Below are 22,692 nucleotides of genomic sequence, written 5' to 3'. Positions count from 1 at the left end.
ATGAATTAATTATCAAAAATTAATTAAAATTTATTAATTTGTCACCTTTAACAAAATGTGAAAATCAATATTAACTTAAAAACTATATATATTTATGCCACCATTTTTAAGTGAAATAATTAATGATATGTCAACCTCAAAAAATATACTCCAAACACCACTTATAAATTAAAATTATAAGTGGTGTTTGGAGTATATTGATTGATTATAAGTATTTATTAATTAATTGATATTTAGAGGTTTTGTTTTTAGTGATGTATATGAAATAATTATTTGATTATTTAATTAATTTTTTTATATATCACAAATGAGTTGTATAATATATGAATATGGATTCATCAAATTTGTTGGTTTCTATTATCTTTTTATCATTGTTTGTGTTCAGGGAGGTATTTATTGAATATTCATTGAGGTAATCATGAAGGCATGTATTGATTTGTGAATGATAAATGAATTTGAATGATAAGTAATAGATTAATTTAAATAAATATTTATATGGGATTTGCATTTTTGCACATTCAATATAAATTTTATCATTCTTTAAACTTTATTAGTTAAAATGCTGGAACCCTTGATAAAGCCAGTTTGGCGAAACGGGTCCCGTCGGGCATTTGAGCATTGGAGCAAGAATGATAAGAAAAAAGAAAAGGTTTTGAATAAAGAAAATTGAAGAACGTCACAAGTTGGTCTGTTCTGTTTTGAATGGTTTATCCTGCTGAGTGAGGATTGCAACTGTTTGGGTTGTAACCCCCCACATTTTACTGAAAACTTCACTTTTTCCCTGTTTTAGGGAAAAAGTTCAGTTTACAGTAAAATGTGGAGGGTTACAACCCCCCAAACCCCCCATAACGCCGGCATGATGTCTATTAAGTAAACTGGGGGGGTTCCCCAACAAAAACCCCCGTCGGAGCACCTAAAAACTGTAATTTAGAGCGGCGCGGCAACGCGCGCTGCGCTCAATTGTCGGCGCGCGCTTTTGTCTTTCGCGCCGTTGTCTATGAACCCTTTATACCTATAGGAATCTTTGACCTCTGTGCTGGCACTGCCAGTACTACCAGTTAGTGCCATGTTGTGACTGGGTTTGGGTTCCTTTTAATTGCTAGTGATGTGGACCCCTGTCTATTGGGACCACCAGCTTGTTTCACAGAGATCACTTTTTGGTTAGTACTAATCAGGACCATGTTTGAATGCATGAAACAGAAGTGAAAGGCTCTCTCTGCAGCATTGCAAGAGCTCCTTTCTCACTCTCTGTATATACAGGTACTTGTCGATTTACGACCTATGCAAGTTACGATTGTTCAACTTTACGACGCGTCTTCTGCTCTCTCAAGTCTCGCTATGCAGCGTAATAACATACGCAGGGGTGTTGTCCCACGTGAGTTTGTACCTCGTGGTTTTGGCGATTTCATACCCTAAACATGACTACCAACATGTCTACCAACATGTCTACCAACATGTCTACCAACATGACTACCAACATGTCTTTGTCCACTCCTCAGCCTTCCTGATCAACTTACGAACCAATTGCGGTCGTAAGTCGATGAGTACCTGTATATATATATAGATATATGTGTGTATGTATATATATATATATATACATACATACATACAAATACAGTGGACTCTTTTAACTGGAACTCAATTACCAGAACTCTCAAGCAACCAGAAAAAAATCTAAGAAATACTGTAATACTTTAAATAAAAATGAAAATTAAATTAATTTCTGGCAGAAATTTAAGTGTAAACTTGGCACACCACATCTGAGTATGCCCACGCCTTGCCTACCACATGTCCAGTAGTTTGTCTGGAACAGTTTAAGGTATGGTATAGTACGGGGTATAGTATTAGGCCTATTTTTAATAGTAACTCTCAAGCAACCAGAAATTACATTTATCCGGCACCTACCAATCCCCATGGGTGCTGGTGAACTGAGAGTCTACTGTATATAGGAAATACTCATGTCCAAACGCATTTGATCAACTGCTGTTTCCAAATGAATAATTTTATGTGTCAAGTGCATACTATATTTTCAGATTTAATTTAAGCGATGACTTACTCACTATCACACTAGATGGAATACAAGGAGTGGGATATGTTTTAGATTATTCCTTTCTGGCATTTGAATTTGAACAATTCACAGGCTCACATAACTTGCCAAGACATGGGCTGCCACTGTTCCAGGTTTTTCTTGCTACTTTGTTCTCATTAACTGCATCACAAGTTCCTTATTTACCTTGGACTCTGACCACCTCAACAACCCCTTCTCCCACCTCTGCCGCATGAAACTCTGCAGTCCGATGAGAACAACTTTTCGCTTGAGCTTAAGGTCGGATTTAGTAAATGGCACCAAATGAAAAAAATTCAGCCTTATATAAATAGCACTTGGGCGTAGTTGCCACGTCTTATTTTTGAGCACTGGACTTATGCCAGCTAAAACCTGGTGTAAATGCCAGCTCCCAAATTAGGTGTAGATAGGCAGTATTCTGTAATTCTGGGTGCAACTTTTCAGCATGCCCCCGACAGGCTCACAGTCGATCACACTGAGATATGCATTATGCGAGTTAGGTACGGTGCCTTATAGAATAGTGTGCAAGCCAGATATGCGTGCAAATTTTAATGAGTACCAGTTAACATCAAACAATTGGTTGTTATCAGAGCTCATTAACCAATTTATTTGTGCTCTCATCTCGGCAGCACACCCAAATTGGGCACACAACTTTTGGGTACGTTAGATAGATTGTGAGCCCACCGGGACAGATAGGGACAAATGACTGAGTACCTGAAATGTAAACCGCTTAGACAATTAGTAGGCAGTATATAAATAAATATATATATAGAATCTAGGGTTTAGTGACAATGGCCCACAGAAACATGTAATAACCTAGAGCAGATGGTTACACAAGATGAATGCTGAGTGTTAGTCTTTAAATGGCATCCAAGAGTGGCCAACCCAGGGCACTGGGTACCTGGCAGAAACCCAACTAGAAGCAATACTTTATGGCATTGATCCCAGGGCAAGCCGTGGCTTCTCCCATGTCTATCTTAATAGCAGCTGCTTGCCCTGGAATTGGTATCATAGAATGTTGCTACTATTTGGGTTTCTGCCAGGTACTTGGGATCTGGATTGGACACTGTTGGAAATAGGATACTGGGATATTGACCTGACCCAGTATAGCAATTATGTTCCTATGTCCTTATGTTTTAACTTGTCCAGATCAATATTGCACATACTGCTTTCCTCCCACAGTCAAATGAATGCCTTTTTTTTTACCCTAAAAGATTGTTCAGCAAACAAACAAAAATTTTTGCAGGGTATGGTGCAGTTTATAAATATAGCCCAAAAAAAGGGGGAAGGTCCAACTCTATCTGCAGTGGGAAAACCAGCCAGCCAACCTTCATCAGCTTTAGTGAGTTTTCACGATTATTTGTGATGCTCGGCGATTCATATAGTCCGTTTTTTTCTACTGAATTTTGTCCATAGCTATTTTTTGTGACATTTGTGTTTTTCCTTTTCTACCATGGACCCCCTGATGAAGGTTGTCCGAAACATGGACCGTGTTGGTTCCCCTGTTTGGTAAAAAGGTTTTAAATATTAACTTTTGTCACAATAAATTTTGCCTATGTTGTTGTACACGTCTGCAGTTTTGTTTGTTTGTTCCTGGCAGTTTATAAATATTAAATTATAATTATAATTCTGTTAATTATATATTAAATATTTTGTGACATCTGGGCAATGTGCCACTCATTACATTTCAGGAGGAAGCATATAAGAACTCAGAAAGAAAGTGAATTCATGGGAATGCTAGGAATTTCAGCCCCTCAAGGTCTTAAACTTAAGAGGAAGTGAGCTCATTGTGGGTAACAAGAAGCCTGGGAGATATAATAAGAAAGCAGTATTTCCTGTCCCGTCCTGGCGAGTACTTTTCCTGTCCCTGCCCCATTCCGGCAAGCTCCATCCTCATCTGCACAAGCTTCAAACACTTTAAAATTCTAAGTGTTCGAGGCTTGTGTGGTTATGGCAGAGCTTACAGGAATGGGGCAGGGATAGGAACAATGACAAAACTCATGGGGATGTTGATATTGAGTTCCTGCGGGGATGGGGACAAATTTGTCCCAGTGTCATTCTCTAGTTCAGTATAAGTTCTCTAGTATAAGAGGTAAGAGAGACGGTTATTCTAAACAAGTCTGGTATATCTTGAAGGGTTAGATAACTCAGTCTTTTATACAAGAGTTATTGAAAGCTTGTCTTAATCTCTTTTAGGGGTGGTGCCTTGATAAAGCAGTTCCCGCGAAACATGTCGGCTATGTCACCCTGCTTGATATAAGACATCTCTAACTAGAGACAACAACATATAAGCTAAGTGAAATGAAATGAAATTAAATTATAAGTTATAGAAAACTATAAGCATTGAAGTATTTAAAGCTCTTGATGGAAGCTAAAATGAAAAATTAGACCCAGTGACGATTTGCCACCTAAAGCTCAGAACAGTGATTAGTTTGAGTTCTGAGTGGTGACGCTGAGGGCCTAAGAAATATCTTTAAAGGTCGCTAGTTGAAATAAGGAAGAAGTTCTTATTTCTATTAAACTGATTCTCTAGTTCAGAGCACAGATGAAAGCTACTAAGCACATAGGCCAAATTATATAGTCTGCTATGGATAGAAAAAAAAAGTCCAGACTGTTTACAGAGAAAGCAGGGAACAGAAGAGCTTTGGAGGATCAGAAGTTTCGGGATGGGGCAAAACAGAGATGCCATCTTACTTGTCAGATCCTGAAATGAGGTAGGAACATGAATATGGTTAACTTATTTGGTGTTAAGAGTTTTGGAGCGGCAACAGATTAGAAGCAATGGGAAGCATTCACCTAAGACTGAAAATGATGCTTAAAGTGCTTCCCTGTATTACCTGTGCTGGAAGCAATCATGTCGTTTCATACAAGGTTAGCCATGCTTGTAATACTGTAGTCGCTCCAACTCTATGGAATGCTCGGCCATCCCAACTTCGTCATGAAAAACTAATCGATAAATTCAAGACAAAACTAAAAACATTCCTATTTCAAGACGCATTTCATCACCCTTGAACCCCTCATCATCAAGTTAGCCAACCGCTTTTAAGAAGCGATCCCATCCCTAATATTTTCCCCCTTTTTCTTTCCTTTTCTCTTCAACCCTTTTTTTTTTCTTCATCACTAATAATGTACTCTAACTCCCCTCCCCTTTCTTCTAACCTCACCATCATGTTTGTTATTGTCAAAAGTCCTTTATGTACACATCCCCTCTTTCTCATAAGCACTACTTTTTATAAGCATTTCTCCTATTCTTATTTTATAATTTTATTGTAAACCAGCTAGATACCAGTTGATGGTCGGTATATTAAAAATTAATAAACTTGAAACTTGATACCATGTTTTGTCATATTACATTTTACTATGCTTTGTTAATTATGTTTTGCCGCCTTTGTCGATGTTCTGCCAGGCCAGGTTTGCCATCATTGTATAAATATACTTTATTATGTACGTAAACTTGTAACCCATTCTGAGCTCTTTTGACAGGATGGGATATAAAACCAAATAAATAGATAAATAAACAAGGAAGTAAATACAGTGCCATTGTGGTTAATGAGCCAATTAAGGGTCTTAACAAGCGATAATTGGTATTTAGGCGACCAAAGGACATAGACTAACTTTAGACACGTTTTGCAAAATCAGGACTTGTGCCTAAATGAAAACTGGTTATTTTAGGGGTGTTCTTGGGGCAGAGTCAACACTTGGCAGGTTATGTGCTGATATTCAGCCCTTTACCAGTCAGAGTAATGGCATTAAAGTGACTGCATAAAATGTAGTCCTATCTTTACGTGGCAACCCATGGCCGGTTAAGTTCTGACCTTAACTGGCTAAGTGTTAGTCGGTGCCACATACACTGGATACTCAATGCCAAAGTCCGATCATGGCCTGGCGTTGAATATCTGGGAATAACACTGATGGCTGGCAGGAAAACACTAACTGCAGCTGGTTGAATATTTACACAAACCTATCCTAAACATGTATGCTGGATTGAGCTGTAATCTGAGCAGTCTTTCACTACATTTTACTATAGGGCACTAGAGTTTTTTCCTGCGGGCTGGCAAGGTAAATGTTCTGACACTCATTGGAATTCTATGAGCGTTGGAGCATTTACCTCGACAGCCTGCACTTAAAAACCTCTAGCACCATTTAGTAAATTAACAAGAACTATGTCAACAAAGAGACACAGACATTTAGACACATATTGTGCAATGGAGCCCAAACTTTCTTCTTATGTGAAGATGCGACCAATCTACCTGCTACAGAGAGTTCAAATTTGTGAGTTTGTAGAATATATTGCCACCAGAAATAAACATTGGGCTAGATTCACTAAGCAAACCGATCAGTTTGCGACCCCTTTGCAACCAGATTTCCCTCGGGCCCCATTCACTAACCTCTCCTTCAATCCGCTTCAAATCCGTGCATGCAAATGAGGAGAAACGCATGCAAAGTAGGCAGGGACGTGATTCACAACACAAAATTCTCGATCCAACTGGGCTGGCCAAATAAGCGACTGCTGGGGACCAGTTGAAAACGTCTTTCTGACTCTGGAAGCCCTGCTCTCTGCCCTGCTCGCTGCCCTCTCCTGCCTGCTCGCCGCATCACCGCCCCGGTTCTCCTGCCCTGACTTCCCTGAAAATCTCCTGCCTGCTTGCTGCATCGCCGCCCCGGTTCTCCTGCCCTGACTTCCCCAAAAATCTCCTGCCTGCTCGCCGCATCGCCCACCGGTTCTCCTGCCCTGACTTCCCCAAAAATCTCCTGCCTGCTCGCCGCATCGCTGCCCCGGTTCTCCTGCCCTGACTTCCCCAAAAATCTCCTGCCTGCTTGCCGCATCGCTGCCCCGGTTCTCCTGCCCTGACTTCCCCAAAAATCTCCTGCCTGCTCGCCGCATCGCCCCCCGGTTCTCCTGCCCTGACTTCCCCAAAAATCTCCTGCCTGCTCGCCGCATCGCCCACCGGTTCTCCTGCCCTGACTTCCCCAAAAATCTCCTGCCTGCTTGCCGCATCGCTGCCCCGGTTCTCCTGCCCTGACTTCCCCAAAAATCTCCTGCCTGCTCGCCGCATCGCCCACCGGTTCTCCTGCCCTGACTTCCCCAAAAATCTCCTGCCTGCTCGCCGCATCGCCCACCGGTTCTCCTGCCCTGACTTCCCCAAAAATCTCCTGCCTGCTCGCCACATCGCTGCCCCGGTTCTTCTGCCCTGACTTCCCAAAAAATCTCCTGCCTGCTTGCCGCATCGCTGCCCCGGTTCTCCTGCCCTGACTTCCCCAAAAATCTCCTGCCTGCTTGCCGCATCGCCGCCCCGGTTCTCCTGTCCTGACTTCCCCAAAAATCTCCTGCATGCTTGCCGCATCGCGCCCCGGTTCTCCTGCCCTGACTTCCCCGAATCTCTCCTGTCCTTCCCCGCCCTGCGAGCCCGTGGTTTTAACCCACGGGTTTAAAGCAGGTTAAAACCACGGGCTCGCAGAGCTAAAAACTAATAAAAAAGTTGAAAGTTAAAAAAAAAAAATTGCGGCAGATGGGGGCATTTCTCCGATCGCCCCCATCTGCATATTTTAGCTTACAGAATTCGTTGGACCTGTCTCAATCTGTTTTGTTTTTATCTTGCTCAATTGTTACTTGTTAATATTGCATTCTGCTGTGACTTAATTGTAACGGGATTAGTGGTTTATAAATGATGCAACATAAATAAAAGTAATTGAAGGACAGTCCTGAAAGGGTTGTACTTTCTGCTCAAGATTTGAACTTTCTGCAACTGCTGGAAGTGAAAAAAAATGCCACAGAGAAATGTGCATGTAGAAATGAGCCAAAAATTGTCTAGGACCTTTGCTTGAAAGAGCTGTTTGAAGAACTGTTGCACATCATTTTGGCAAAGGTTTATTCTTGTACATTGCTCTCTGTGGAAATTTTGGCCATACAGAAGTTACAGAAAAAAAGTTGAGGGTACAAGAACTAAAAATTTAAAACTCAGTAAGTGAACTGAGTTTTTTTATTTCTGATCTTTAAATTTGGTCCAGTACCTCTAAGGCAGCGGTCTTAAACTCAAACCCTTTGCAGGGCCACATTTTGGCTGTGTAGGTACTTGGAGGGCTGAAAAAAAAAAAATAGTTAATGTCTGAAATTATCAGAAGCAATTAAGGAAAGATTTATAAACTACTAGTCTTTAAGCCCGTTACATTAACAGGTGCTAGAATAGATGTGTGTGTCTGTCTTTCTTTCTTTCTTTCTCTTTCCTTGGCCGCTTTCTGTCTGTCTTGCTTTCCTTCTTTTTGTCTCTCTCTTTTCTTGGCTGTCCACCACCACCCCTTGCCTGATCCCCCTGTCCAGCAGTAACCCTTCTCCCTTCCTTTTACCTGCCCTGTGTCCAGCAGCACCCCTTCACTGCTCCCCCTGTCCAGCAGCACCTCTTCCCTGCTCCCCCTATCCAGCAGTAGACCTTCTCCCTTCCTGTTACCTCCCCCCCTGTCCAGCATCCGGCTTCCTGGTCTCTTCTGGCCCACCGGCATGAACCGCTGCCGCCGCCGCTGCTTTTCCAGGTACCGAGGCGGAGAGCGTCCTGCGAGGTTTGCTACAACCGGCCGGCGAACCTCAGCAGGCTGCTTTGAAGAGGAGCAGCAGCAGCGGCAGCAGTTGGTGAGTGAGGGTGGGAGGGGGGAGTCACCGGCGTGTTCCCTGCCTCCATGTTTGAAAATGGAATTCAGCACGGAGGGACACATCATGCTGTCAGGGAACACGCCGTCCTAAGTGCGCATGTACGCTTAGGGTTTTATTATAGAGGATGGTTTATAAATCTTTCCTTAATTGCTTCTGATAATTTCAGCTATACACAGCTGAAAGCAGTGCATCATGGAGAAAATGACAAACTATCAAAGTATCAACTGCAAGAGACAAGATTTTGGACCAACTATTTTGAGGCCCTCATTATTATAAAAAATGATTCTTTATGGAAAACTTGTACCTCATGTGTCCAGCAGTCGCATCTGCAACCGCCTTCAGTTCTCACCTCCTCCAGCACCAGACACACGCACAAGCTGCACTGCCTCCAATGGTTACCTTACATTCTGGAACGTTGCCCGCTTCACGGCTGTAACCTCACGCAAGCGCTTTCCTACATCTGTACACGATTGTCCTCTCCACTCCACCTCACAATCGCATACAGAAAGACGCAGGAAAGCACCTGCGTGAGGTTACAGCAGTGAGGCAGAACACGACCGCCGGACACTTAAGGCATAAGTTTTCCAAAAAGAATCCTTGTTTAAAAAACTGAGGGCCTCAAAATAGTACCTGGCAGGCCAAATGCGGTCCGTGGGCCACGAGTTTGAGACGACTGCTCTAAGGGAATGCAAGGGTGAAATTAGGGGTATAGTCAAGCACCAGCTTTCGGGTTGGTCTAAATCCAAACTGAGTGGCTATAACAAATTTGCCCTCCTCTGCCTGGCATCTCCCCCAAGAGATTGGAGGGGGGGGTCACTTAACTCCACTCCCCTGACCTCACCTCCCCAGTACCTTTAAATCCTTTAGGTCTTCAGCTGGAAGCATAAGTCATTCCCCTTTGCATGCACAGGCTCTGAGTCTTACCTCTGATGCAAATTCCTGGGCCCAGGACAGGAAGACAGGGCCCAATTTATATAAAAAATGATTGTCCCATACAACTCTTCTCGCTCTCTAAGATCATCCTCATCGAACTTGCTTTCAATCCCCTCGTTGAGAATTATCGGCACAAGACGAAATGATATGTTCTCCGTGGTGGCCCCTTCATTGTGGAACTCCCTTCCAAATTTTATTAAAAACGAAAAAGATCTTATTTCTTTTAAAAAAAATTTTAAAAACATATTTATTTCAAGACGCATTTAATTTATGATAGATCTATTCTAAATTCTCGCATTCTTCTAATAATTAATAAAATTTCTACCGTACCTCACCCCATTTTTACCTAATGTGTTTTCCTTTTTATGTAAATTTTAACAAATATCGTAATTGTAACTTTCCTCCTCCTTCCTTCTCATTCGTGTCTGTCCAAATTGTCTGTCTATTGTCTAACCCATTTAAACTATATGTATTACCACAATCTGTTGGTTTTTAAACTGTACATCGCTTAGATATTGTAATAAGCGATTCATCAAATGTAATTAAACTTGAAACTTGAAACTTGAAGATGCATCAGAGGGAAGGCTCGGGCTGAAGAGAGCAGGAAAATATATTTGCTGCTCGCTGCTAGGCTTAGCACACCTTTGTAAAAGGAGCCCTCTGTTTTTATTGTGTAGATTGTAATTTTTCATGGCTTCGGTGTGAAAAAGAACGGTGCAAACTAGCTATTGTTGCTTTTTTAACACAGTGTTCCCACATAAGCAAACATTGCATACACTGAAAAGGTCAAACAAGCAAGAAACAGATCAAGAAAATGGCAGCTTCTGTGGTTTAAAAAAAATTGTGCCAAAATGTTTATCTTCTCAGTTCACGAAACCATAAAGTGAGTTCAGCATTGAGAATCATCTCTGAATTTCAAAGCCTGCAGGGCCAGTGGACTACCTGAGAGTCATAAAACTGCAGAGCTACCGTATTGGAAGTAAATAATTATATCGTCTAAATCAGACGCTCCAAAAAAATCTCACTTTTTCATCAAGAAAAAAAAACAACAACCTTCCTAGCTTTTTCCCCTTTCAATTTTCCACCTCTTCCCTTTATACTCTGTCCACACAACAACATAATGGTCCCACATAGTGAGAGCAAATAAGCATGCCTTATTCAAGGCAATGCATTCATCATGCGCAGTTAATTCTGCCCCTTGAGATGCAAAGAAACAAACTGAAATAGAAATGGTAGAGAATCTATAAAGATTGCCCGCGCTCTGTTTTTTTTGATCTCTCGTTAAAGATCTCTGCCCTTAGGTTGCCCCCTAACATGAGTTAAGAAGAATGCAGAATTCTCTTTTCGTAGCGCTCTAACACTTATCCCCAAACGGTGCCTGAATTAGATGCATAATTGCTTGCCCAGTTATAGAAAAGGGTCAGTTTTGCACTTAACATAATTAGCTAATTGGGATTAAATTAGCATTTAATTGGAGAAGTACAGTACCAATAATTTGCATTAGCAAGCACTGATTGGCAGCAATTAGCGGTTCCACACGTGACCGACATACGCCTCTATTCTGTATATTGAGGCCCGGTGTTTCAAAATGGCACCAGAATCGGCTGGTGCCTCAAAAAACAGTACTGATCACATGTCACTCAAACTATGGCAATGTTTTGAGAATCGCGGCCTACGTCGAAGGCAGGTGCCAGAAATGTAGGCTACAGCTTTATAGGTCTGCATTTCCAGTGCCTACCTCTGAAGTAGAATCATGCTTAGCGGCGCCAAACATCAACCCCACCCATAACCACGCCTCTTTTGACATTTGGCGCTGGTAAGCATCTGCGTAGGCACCTTGTGTAGGCACCTTGTGGCATCTACTTTTTTTTTTTTTTTTTCTTAATTAGTTTTTAATGGTGTAATCAGTTTCCACACTGTTAAAGCCAATTAAAACACTTAACTTAGACACTGTTTGTGTGCCTTCTGAATGGTGCTATTTTGAGAATCTGGGCCTGAGTGTCTAAGCTCTATAACGCGCACCTGCAAAGGGCGTGTTAATGAATAAGGGGCATGGACCTGTCAAGGGCTTTCCGATTATTCTTGCGTGTGCTTTATTGTATAGAATAGTTGCATTTACACCTAGTTGCTTTTAGGTGCCAGCATTTACACCAACCATAGACATGTTGTAAGTGGTCACATCTAAAGTTGGTATGCAATTCTGCAGTTATAGAATACTAACATTTTGGGCGTCTAACATTTAGAACCATTTATAAAAAATCTCCCCTGATGTACAATAAAACAATTTATTTGTTGAGTCATTATGCCAAGTCAGACCATACTATGGGAAAAATCTCTTACAGTATATATGAATTACAAGTAATATCCAGTATGCATACTATGGGCTCCTTTTATCAAGCCGCGCTAGTGGTTTAATGCGTGTAATAGCGCGTGCTAAACCGCGGGACGTGCTAGCCGCTACCGCCTCCTCTTGAGCAGGCAGTAGTTTTTGGCCAGTGTGGGGGTTAACGCCTGATAAAAAGTCACGCACGTTAACCCCGCTAGCGCGGCTTGATAAAAGGAGCCCTGTATCTAATATCGCCAAACACTGATCTTTTTATGGCATTAATACATGTATTATGTGATTACCATCTATTTGCTCTGCTATATCACAGTATAATTATTTCTTGGATGATAAATAGGAAAAGGCTGAAATCTGATGTTAATGCATGAAATCCTTCTGAAAAATTAATGTATAGGTAAATCAGTTATAATACAAACCAATAAAGGGAGTATAGGATTACTTTTAATAAATATGCTCAGCAAAATTTGATTGTCAAAATACCAGCAGTCATTTTATGCACAATTTTATACACTTTAAAGCACAAAACCAAAGACAAATTTCCTGCCGGGCCGCATTTGGTCATGATGAAGGAACAAGATCAGTTACTCCTAACATAAGATAAGTGCTACTTTTTCCATTTCCATAAGTAGCCGTTGTAGTAACTTGTTTGTACTGGGACGGAAGAGTGTTATGATGGTCCCAAACTTGTTCTCTTAGTGGCACCATCTGTGCAAGAGACAAAGGGCACTGAGCACTTTTCACATTATATTTAAGAAAAAATTGTAATTCTATATTTGTGGACATTATTGAATATTAGAAGACATATGCTGGCATTTTGACAATCATAGGTAAATCAGTTGACAGTTAAAGCAAACAAACAAGAAATTTTGGCTTTTATCTCATTTCTGAAAGGCACTAACACAGTGGAGATAATTTGATAAAAAAAATTTTTTTGCACAAAAAATGACTTTTAGAAAATTACTTCATGTGGTAAACGTGTAAAAGTCCAAGAAGACTTGTACTTTTATATGTGTTTTTGCAGGCTAAAATTTACACCTGTTCCCAAGCAGAAGTAAATGTCCTTGGCTTCAATATAACTAAAATTGCTACTGGTTTACCCTTAGGCCTAGATTCTCGAACTGGTGCCGTTAGGCGCCCATACCTCTATTAAAAACGCCGTCCAAACGGTGTTTTTAATCAAGATTTGAGATGCATATCGGTACCTAGAAAATTGGCACTGGAATTGCGCCTACAAAGGCGCTTTAGGCATCAAACATCAAAGTAGGTGTGGCCAACCCTGGAAGTGGCAATAGATGGCCTAAAACTTCTACGTAGGTGCGATTCACATGAAAACTCTGGCCTACATTTCTGGCGCTAATCTTCTGCATCAGTGCGATTCCAAAACTGGCGCCAATGCGTGATTGACTTGTAATCAGCGGCTGCTTTTAAGGCAGCCATCGATATTGGCACAGGTTTGAGAATTCAGGCCTCAGCATTTTATCAAAACATGTGAAGGGACAAGTAAGTTTGATTTGGGACTTCAATCTCTTAACAAATGTTTAGAAAATCTATGAAGACTTATTTATATGATAAATTTGTTTAACAAACTCTAGTTATTTGAAGAATATACAGTGGAACCTTGGTTTGCAAGCATAATTTGTTACAGAAGCATGCTCGTAAACCAAAGTGCTCATATATCAAAGCTTGATTCATTCCACATCCCCAAAAGACTCCCCTAAGGCCACCCCCTCCCCCTGCGAACCGGCATCGCACCCGCCCACCCGCACTCTTACCGCAATTGGGCACCGGCACGCAGCACCAACCCACAGGATGTGCCGGTACCCAAAGAGTCTGCCGCCTGCTGCTTGCCACTGATTCTGCTGGGTCTATGAGCATCTGCACATGTTCAAGGTCTTCTGGCTCCCGCTCTCTCCGAGATTCTAATGAGATGCCAGCTCTTGGGGGTGGGGGCTTGAAAATCGAGTCAACGCTCAATTTGCGAGGCAAGATTTGTGAATGTGTTTTGCTCATCTTGCAAAACACTCGCAAACCATGTTACTCGCAAATTGAGGTTTCTCTGTATTTCTGTATGCAGGGCAGGATTAACCAATAGGACAACTAGGCACATGCCCAGGGCCCAAAGTTGTCAGGGGGGCCCGATGGAACAGAGGACTCATTTGGGTTTTTTTTCCCCCTTGGCAACGCGGGCCCCCCGGGAAAGATCGGCAGCGTTGGCCACTCCCCTGGAAAGATTGGCAGCACTGGGCCCCCCCAGGAGATCGACAACACCGCCCTCCCCCAGCATCGCCATCAACCAACCTGAATAAGTGACATCGGAGGAAGGTGGACCGGCAGATGCAAAGAGTTGCTGCAAGGTGCTGTGATGACTGCATCTGCCGGCTCTGCTCAGGGAAGAGGTAAGTGACGTCAGAGGGGTTGGACTAGCAGACGCAGTCATCGCGGGACCTTGCAGAAACTTTTTGCATCTGCCGGTCCACCCCCTCTGACGTCACTTATTCAGGTTGGTTGATGGCGATGCCAGGGGAGGGCAGTGTTGTCTATCTCCCAGAGGTGGGAGGCAGCACTGCCGATCTTTCCCAGGGTGCCCATGTTGCCAAGGAAAAAAAACAAAAACACAGGGTCCTCTGTTTCTTCAACGGGCCCCCTCTGACCTAGAAGGGTGGTGGAAGGAGAGAAAGGTGGCAGGTTGGTTTGGAAGGGTGGTGGAAGGAGAGAAAGGGGCAGATGCTGATGGAATTGGTGTGCAGGGGAAGGGGAGATATATAAGGGGAAGGATACTGGACGGAATTGGGTTGAAGGGAAAGAAAGAAGGCAAATGCTGATGGAATTGGTGTGCAGGGAAAGGGGAAGGATACTGGATGGAATTGGGTTGGAGGGAAAGAAAGGGGCAGATGATGGAATTGATGTGCAGGGAAAGGGGGAAAACATAAGAGGGAAGGATACTGGATGGAATTGGGTTGGAGGGAAAGAAAGGGGGCTGATGCTGATGGAAGTGGGGGGAAGAACATAAGAACATAAGAAGTTGCCTCCGCTGAGTCAGACCAAAGGTCCATCCTGCCCAGCGGTCCGCTCCCGCGGCGGCCCATCAGGCCTAATTGCCTGAACAGTGTCCATGATTAAATTTGTAACTGCCTCTACTCCTATCCCTATTACCTACCTCTACTCCTATCTGTACCCCTCAATCCCGTTTTCCTCCAGGTACCTGTCCAGACCCTCTTTGAAGCCCTGTAGCGTGCTTCTGCTTATCACATCCTCCGGTAGCGCGTTCCATGTATCCACCACCATCTGAGTGAAAAAGAACTTCCTGGCGTTTGTTCTAAACCTTTCCCCTTTCAATTTCTCTGAGTGCCCCCTTGTACTTGTGGTTCCCCGTAATTTGAAAAATCTGTCCTTGTCTACTTTTTCTATGCCCTTCATGATCTTGAAGGTTTCTATCATGTCTCCTCTAAGTCTCCGCTTTTCCAGGGAGAAAAGCCCCAACTTCTTCAGTCTGTCAGTATATGAGAGGTTTTCCATAACCTTTATTAGCTTAGTTACTCTTCTCTGGACTCTCTCAAGTACCACCATGTCCTTCTTGAGGTACGGCGACCAGTACTGGACACAGTACTCCAGGTGCGGGCGTACCATTGCACGATACAGTGGGAGAGGAGAGAGTGAAATTCCAGACCATGGGGGTGTGGGTGTGGGAGAGGGAAGGGAAGAAGAGGAGAGGAGAGAGATGCCAGGTCATTGGAGGAGGGAATGGAAGAAGATGGATTCCAGACCAATGGGTGTGAAGGGAAAGATGGAAGGGGGAGGCTTACAGTTTCTGGAAGTGGCACAGAAGGACAGAAAATGAAAGGAAGAGAGTGACAAGAAGATGAGGAGAGCTGAAACCAGACAAGACAAAGGTAGAAAAAAAAATTTCTATTTATTTTTTTTTTTGCTTTAGGGGACATGCATTGCTATTTCTGTGGTGTTGCATTGTATGCAGAGTCCAGCGTCTTGGTGGTTTAATTTAACCTTTGTCTACGTATTTCTATTTTGTCCCCCCTTTAACAAAACTGTAGAGCATTTTTTTAGCACTCTGGCTGTGGCTAAAAACCATAAAACAGTTTTGTAAAAGGGGGGAGAGGTTAGTTTGTGATTACTTATTCCATAGTTTGTGATTACTTATTCCATAGCCTTGTTTGGCAAAATGCATCAGGCATGGTTCTTGGGAGCACCTTGAATTAACCTGATTTGAATCTCCTTATTTTCTGCCAATCTTCTTTTGTTTCATGTTGGATTCTTTGGTGGACTGCTTGCCTTGTTGTTTCGTTGCAAATTAACATACATGGAGTGGAACGTACTAGAGGAGTTACAGATTTGGTTGTTTATACATACATATGGGTTACAGTTGGTTGATGTAGAGTGAGGCAGTTGAGAGGCGTTGTAAACTTGGTTATTAATATAGACTGATATTTCAGATAGTATTACTGCTTTACAAATATTTGAACACTTTCATATATGCATGGAAAGGGTTCAGCGTTAAATTCCTGGGTAAGTAGGTGGGAAGGGGGATTTGTTCAGAAATGTTTGGGGGTTGCATCGAAGAAAAACTGTACACTGGTATACTAATCTTTGTTTGTTTTGAATTAAAAAAAAAAAAGAAATACAAGTGGAAATAAAGAAGTAAAGAAGAAAACAGATAAATGTGGGCGGAACATGGGCAGGTTAGGGGCAGGGCAGGGCAGGGCCAGGGGGGCCCAGTGTACTTGTGTGCCTAGGGGCCTTCAAAGAATTAATCCTGCTCTGTCTGTATTTCATCTGCGTTTGGCAGATCTTGATGTAAACTGCTCTGAACTGTCAAGGTATAGCGGGTTATAAATAAAATTGTATTATTATTATTAGTAGTAGTAGTAGTAGACTGGCCACACAGACATCCCAGCAGAGCTGTGGGGCAGCTTAAGGGGCACTGCAGTGTACTTCACATTAAAGATCCCAGGCACAATTCTCATTTTAACCCCCCATTTACATTATATTGCAATGTAAATGACCACGTGCTTATAAACTATATACAGTAGTATTCTTTAATCTATTCATATGAATTTATGCCCATACCAAGCTCTGCCCATGTGCACATTGACCTGTAAACTATATACTATCACACTTGGGTGCCTTTTTATAGAACAGTACAGAGCAAAGTATAGCAATTGTAAGTATTTGCATTACATAACATAAAAATTGGTTTCTATAGAAACATAGAAAACATTACCGTTGAGTTCTAGGCAGTTCACAAAAAAAAGTTAAATAAGCAGACAGTTGAATAAAATATTTTGGTTCCCTAAAAATCTGGAAAACAAATATGTTTTCAATTGTTTCCCAAAATATTGGTAAGAAGTAGAGGTCAGTATCAGTAGCTTAAACTCCTTATGCCAAGAAGCTGCTTGGTGAGACAAAAGACGTTGATGGTCCTTTTTAAACTTGCAACCTTTAACTGATGGGAAAATGAAAAAAGCATGTGAACTTTGGGAACGTGTTGAATTTGGAAAAATGAATCTATATGATAAATGCATACTATACCATTTGAGACTTTATAACAGATACAAAGGGCTCCTTTTTTGAAGCCGTGCTAGCGGTTTAACGCGTGCAATAGCGAGTGCTAATTTGCCGGCCGCACTAGCCGCTACTGCTTCCTCTTGAGCAGGCAGTAGTTTTTGGGCTAGCGTGGGGGATAGCGTGCGCTAAAAAGGTGCGTGCGATAAAGCCGCTTACGCGGCTTCGTAAAAGGAGCCCACAGACCCTATAGCACTATTCCCTGCCCCACTCTCTACTGAGCATCACATAAAAATAAAGGTCTTGGTACCGTTGTCCCTCTAACCATGGCAGTGCACTCTTTCATATAAGTATCCACCTTTGGACTTCTACTCATTGCAACCCCAACCCCTTGGCTCCTCTCTATTTGAACAGTTTTCCAACTTTAAGTTTAATAATGATGTCTAGTATGGAGAAGGGGGCAGGTATCCTCTTTTGCTCCTAATCTGTTGGCACCATTGTTCAAAATGGTTCAGCTTGGCTTAGTGATGCATCAGAATATACTGCTAGGTGCCAGGCTGTGTAATAAAATAGCATTGCTTGACCCTTAGTAGCACTCAGGTACCACAGGGTTAGCTAATCCTACATTAATTTTTCCAGGCATTGTGAAACTCCTTTTCTGTTTACCATTGCTGCTGGGTTGTCCTCAGATGCCCATGAAGGCATCTTGCTGACATGTAAAAGAATATAACATCAAAAACCTGAAAAGAGTAGATTTTAAAGAATGGCCACAATAAAATTTATAGAACTCTTCTAATTTCAATACATAAGAAATTAAGAAAAAAAATCTGTTAGGATGAAGAAGAAAAAAACAGTGAACTTAGACTGTCAGATCAGATAATTACCAACGCCTTGACAGTCCGATATACAAAACTGCAGAGCTTCCAGGCACAGGGTTCCCATATTTTGAGATGCAAAAACCCGAACACATGGCCCCGCTCAGTTCAACTTCCATCTCCGCCCAGGTTTGCCTCAGGACCCGCCCCATTCCACCTCCAGTCCTGCCCCCAGAAATCATCTTCTCTTATTCCTCAACCTCTGGGCCGTGGTCTGGAAGGTCTCGAGCATGCACAGATATGTGTGACGTCATCTGCTCATGCTAAGAGGCACTCCAGATGTGGCCAGAGCTTGTCAGGGCTTTCCGAAACCCAGACAAACTGCTGGGTTTTAGAAAGTCTATCCATCCTAAAAAAGAGGACATGTCTGTTTTTTCCTGGACATCCGGTAACCCTATCCAGGGTAGTCTCTGATTTAATTAGAGGCAAGGAACATATTATCAAGCTGGAAAATGTGGGCAACACAGTTTAATAAGTAGCAATATATTCATAAAATGGAACACCTAACTTCAATTTACAAAATGAAGGAAAACTCCGAAAGGAGAGGGTATAGGATAAAGTTAAGAGGTGATAGGCTCAGGAGTAATCTAAGGAAATATTTTTTTTACAGAAAGGGTGGTAGATGCCTGGAATAGTCTCCAGTTAGAGATGGGGGCGACAAAGACTCATCTGAAATCAAGAAAGTGTGGGACAAGCACATGGGATATCTCAGGGAAAGGAGGAGATAATGGATGCTGTGGATGGGCTATTTGGCCTTTATCTACCATCATGTTTCTATTTGCTATAAAACTGTGGCTAAATGGGAAAAGTTTGGGAACTGCTAAAAAATAAAATAAAATGGTTAAATATATCAAACCTTTCCCCCCATCACCTTTTGTTCTTTGTTTTTGTTTCTTAAATGAGGTGATAGGGGGATTTTATAAAGTGAAAAAATTATTGATGCTATGTCTGCTTGCGTTGTTGGCCTGATGGTTGTGTATATTCACTTCCTCAGTGTGTGCAGTTTTGTTATATATTATTTTTCTAACGACGCGTTTTACATCAGTGTTCAATTGCTGTTTGTTCCATCAGTTTTCTAATAAAGTACCTCTTTGAAATTAAAAAAAGGAAGTGTGGTCAGTATGAAGCTATGGCTGGAATAAATACACTCATATACCAATTCCTTGTTATTGATTATATGAAGGGCTCCATTTACCCTACAATTCACATTATTATAATTTTGTCCCACACAGAATACTCTACCTTATTCTACATGACATCAAATAAGCTAGAATTTTACAAAGGTGTATGGAAATAAATTGCAAATAATTGAGGGGCAGCAAAAGGAGATACTTTGGCTACCTCTGTGTTTTAGTTTTCCAGGTCCCTCAGATGATTGAATGTTTTGTATTTCCTACCTGGCACTCTTTTTGCCCAGTTGATCATATGCACCAGCTCCTTGTCGGCAAGGTTGGTCAGCAGCGTCATCATGGAAGATTCACTAAATGCTCTGTTTCCGTCATACTCAGAAAAGACAATAGGTGGTTCTGCTTCCATCAACGCACTAATCAGCTGCTCAGACGTCAAGGAGAGAACAGGATTCTTTTTCAGGCCCTTAGTCGATGGACTCAGCCAGAGGGTGGTTGTTCTTATCTCTGATGTAGATCCTTCAGACCTCTGCTCCTGTTCGTCTTTCTGCCGCTTATGTTTCAGCATCCGCCCACCCCTCCGATCCTTCCGAATACCTGAAGATGCAAAATACTTTTAACATTTTTCTCTCGGCTATGCTTGAGATAAATGCTCATACCATTAGGAGTCATAAAAATCTTCCAACTGAGAGATTGCACAGGCTGAAAAATATGGAGTCCATTTACTAAACTGTGGTAAATGTGGCCTCAGCATGCCTTGCCTTATGCAAGTTTTTTTTTTTTACACCCGCTCAGGCCATTTTTAGCACAGCAGTAAAATGGCCAATTTTCTACTTTTTGTTTTAATGGTCATGTGCTGATGTTGCCATTAGCATGCGGCCATTAAAGACAATGAGCACGTATGTATTTACTGATACCTATTTGGAAGGAAGTAAGGGCTCACCCGCTAATTCTGATTCCATAAATGGTGCTGTTAGGCATCCTGGAAGTAGGCATCAATATATTAAAACCAGGCCTAATTTACCGGTGCCTAACTCATATGCCTAGCGATGCCTAAGTCAACCCCGTCTATTTTCTGCCCCTACACATGCCTACTTTTTAGGTAGGCATCATTAGGGCCCAAATTCTGTAACTAGCACCTAAAGTTAGGCACCTATTTCATAGGCGCCCAACTAGTTAGGCGCCTATCTAAATTGAATAACAAGTTTCTTTCAAGAAACAAATTAATTCTGTGATTAAAAAATGCTTTTTTTAAAAAAATATCTTTATTCATTTTGAAGCCATAAGTAAGTGCAACATATAATACACTATAAAAGCACTTAAATACAATTAAAATTGTAATCTATGACAATAGATATATCACCTCCCCATAATTATATTCTAAAATTAAGAAATTTAAAATATGTTCCAACCCACCCTGGACATGTATGACCAAAGAGCAAAATCAACAATCACTCTTTGCAAAACTTTGTCCATGGCTCCCAAATCTTCAGAAACTTTTGGCAATGTCCCTGTTGTATAGCCATAATACGTTCCATTTTAAAAACGTGACGGAGAGACTCCCACCAAAAGGTATAGTTCAATCTATCCCAGTTTTTCCAATAAGCTGTATGGCAACCCCTTTCATAATAAAGAGAAGTTTATTATTGTGAGATGATATTTGGCTTTTAGCTCTCCTCATAGTGCCAAATAGCACAGTGTCATATGTTAGTGCCACTGGATTTTTCATTACTTTGTTTACCTGATCCCAAATAGATCTCCAAAATTGATATATCAAGGGACAATAATATAACATAAGAACATAAGAATTGCCGTTGCTGGGTCAGACCAGTGGTCCATCGTGCCCAGCACGTCCGCTCACACGGTGGCCCTCTGATCAAAGATCAGTGCCCTAACTGAGACTAGTCCTACCTGAGCACGTTCCGGTTCATCAGGAACTTGTCAAACTTCGTCTTGAATCCCTGGAGGGTGTTTTCCCCATTGATCCAATGTCCCAGGTTCAAGATATAAAACAACTATAGCAACAACTAAAGAAATGCTTTTTTAATCTGCGTATGCTGAGGAAGGTCAGACATCTCTTTCATCACCGTCACTTTTCTATTTTAGTTCAGTCAATTATATTATCAGTTTGATTATTGTAATGTCATCTACCTCAGTATTACAAAAATCTGCCTTTATATATTACAACTGGTCCAGAATACTGCAGCGATACTGATTTTTGGGAAATGTAAGTTTGATCATGTGACACCGTTGCTTCTGAGTCTTCATTGGCTTCCTGTTTATTTTAGAGTTCAGTTTAAATGTGCTTGTGTTATTTTTAAAATTCTTTATGCTATCTTCACTCCTCTAGTTCCTTTATCCTAAAATCTTTACAGATTCTCTTTTGCAAGGGACAACCAACAATATAAATTATCTCTCCCTTCCAGAAAAGGGATTAGAGGAGTTAAGATTTTGGGCCAATCTTTGAATTTTAAGTTTTCTCAACTTTGGAACAATGTTCCGCCCCTTATAAGAAGCTCTGGTTCTCTTCTATTTATTCGTAAGCTTTTGAAAACTACTTTATTCACTAAACATTTTGGAAATTAATTCTTTTTGAAATTTTTCTTTTATGGTTTATACTTTTTAAAGTAAACTATTGTAAACCGGGTCAAGCTTTTTTAAAACGAAGACTCGGTAGATAAGAATTTTCTTTTCTTTGAGCCTAAACAACTTTTGGAATTTATTGGATCAAAAGAGAGAATGGTAACCATGTCTAGTGATGTATGACCTGCCAGCTGGCTGTAATTCGGGAATCTAATGCCGTGACCTTAATTAATTAATCTGTTACTATTATTTAGACGTTTATTTCTTTTCTTGATCTTTAAATTGTGGACTAAATAAGACATTATTACTTTTCTTTATAAGTTTCATTGAATATTATTACTGGATCTGTTGCATTGTGTGAAAGTAATGCTTGTATTTAAAATGGAAAATCTTATAAATTAAAAAAAAAAAAATAAAAAATGAAGACTCGGTATATAAAGCCAAGTATTAGATTAGATTCAATTAAGATTTTTAATCAGAACTGATTGAAACATAGGCGCCTATCAAGAAAGCGCAATTCTGTAAAAAGGCACCTTTAAAAATTTAGGCGGCCTTCAAAAAAATAGGCGCTATGCATGTTAGGCGTGGGCGTGGCTACGTGT

The 22,692-nt window shown here is 41.3% G+C and overlaps 1 protein-coding gene across 3 annotated transcripts in view; it reads right to left on the bottom strand.

Annotated features, from left to right (window-relative positions):
• Nucleotides 1-22,692, bottom strand: part of ESR1 (estrogen receptor 1) — a 387,331-nt gene that overhangs the window by 166,049 nt on the left and 198,590 nt on the right. For all 3 annotated transcript variants that reach the window (XM_033939699.1, XM_033939700.1, XM_033939702.1), the window contains exon 4: nt 19,778-20,104. In XM_033939699.1, the coding sequence (XP_033795590.1) occupies nt 19,778-20,104 (327 nt within the window). The remainder of the gene's footprint in view (nt 1-19,777; nt 20,105-22,692) is intronic.

This window comes from Geotrypetes seraphini, chromosome 3 (genome assembly GCF_902459505.1).
Source record: "Geotrypetes seraphini chromosome 3, aGeoSer1.1, whole genome shotgun sequence".
Classification (NCBI taxonomy): domain Eukaryota; kingdom Metazoa; phylum Chordata; class Amphibia; order Gymnophiona; family Dermophiidae; genus Geotrypetes; species Geotrypetes seraphini.
The sequence above is the reverse complement of the archived record's forward strand: the minus strand, read 5'-3'. Positions and strand labels throughout refer to the sequence as shown.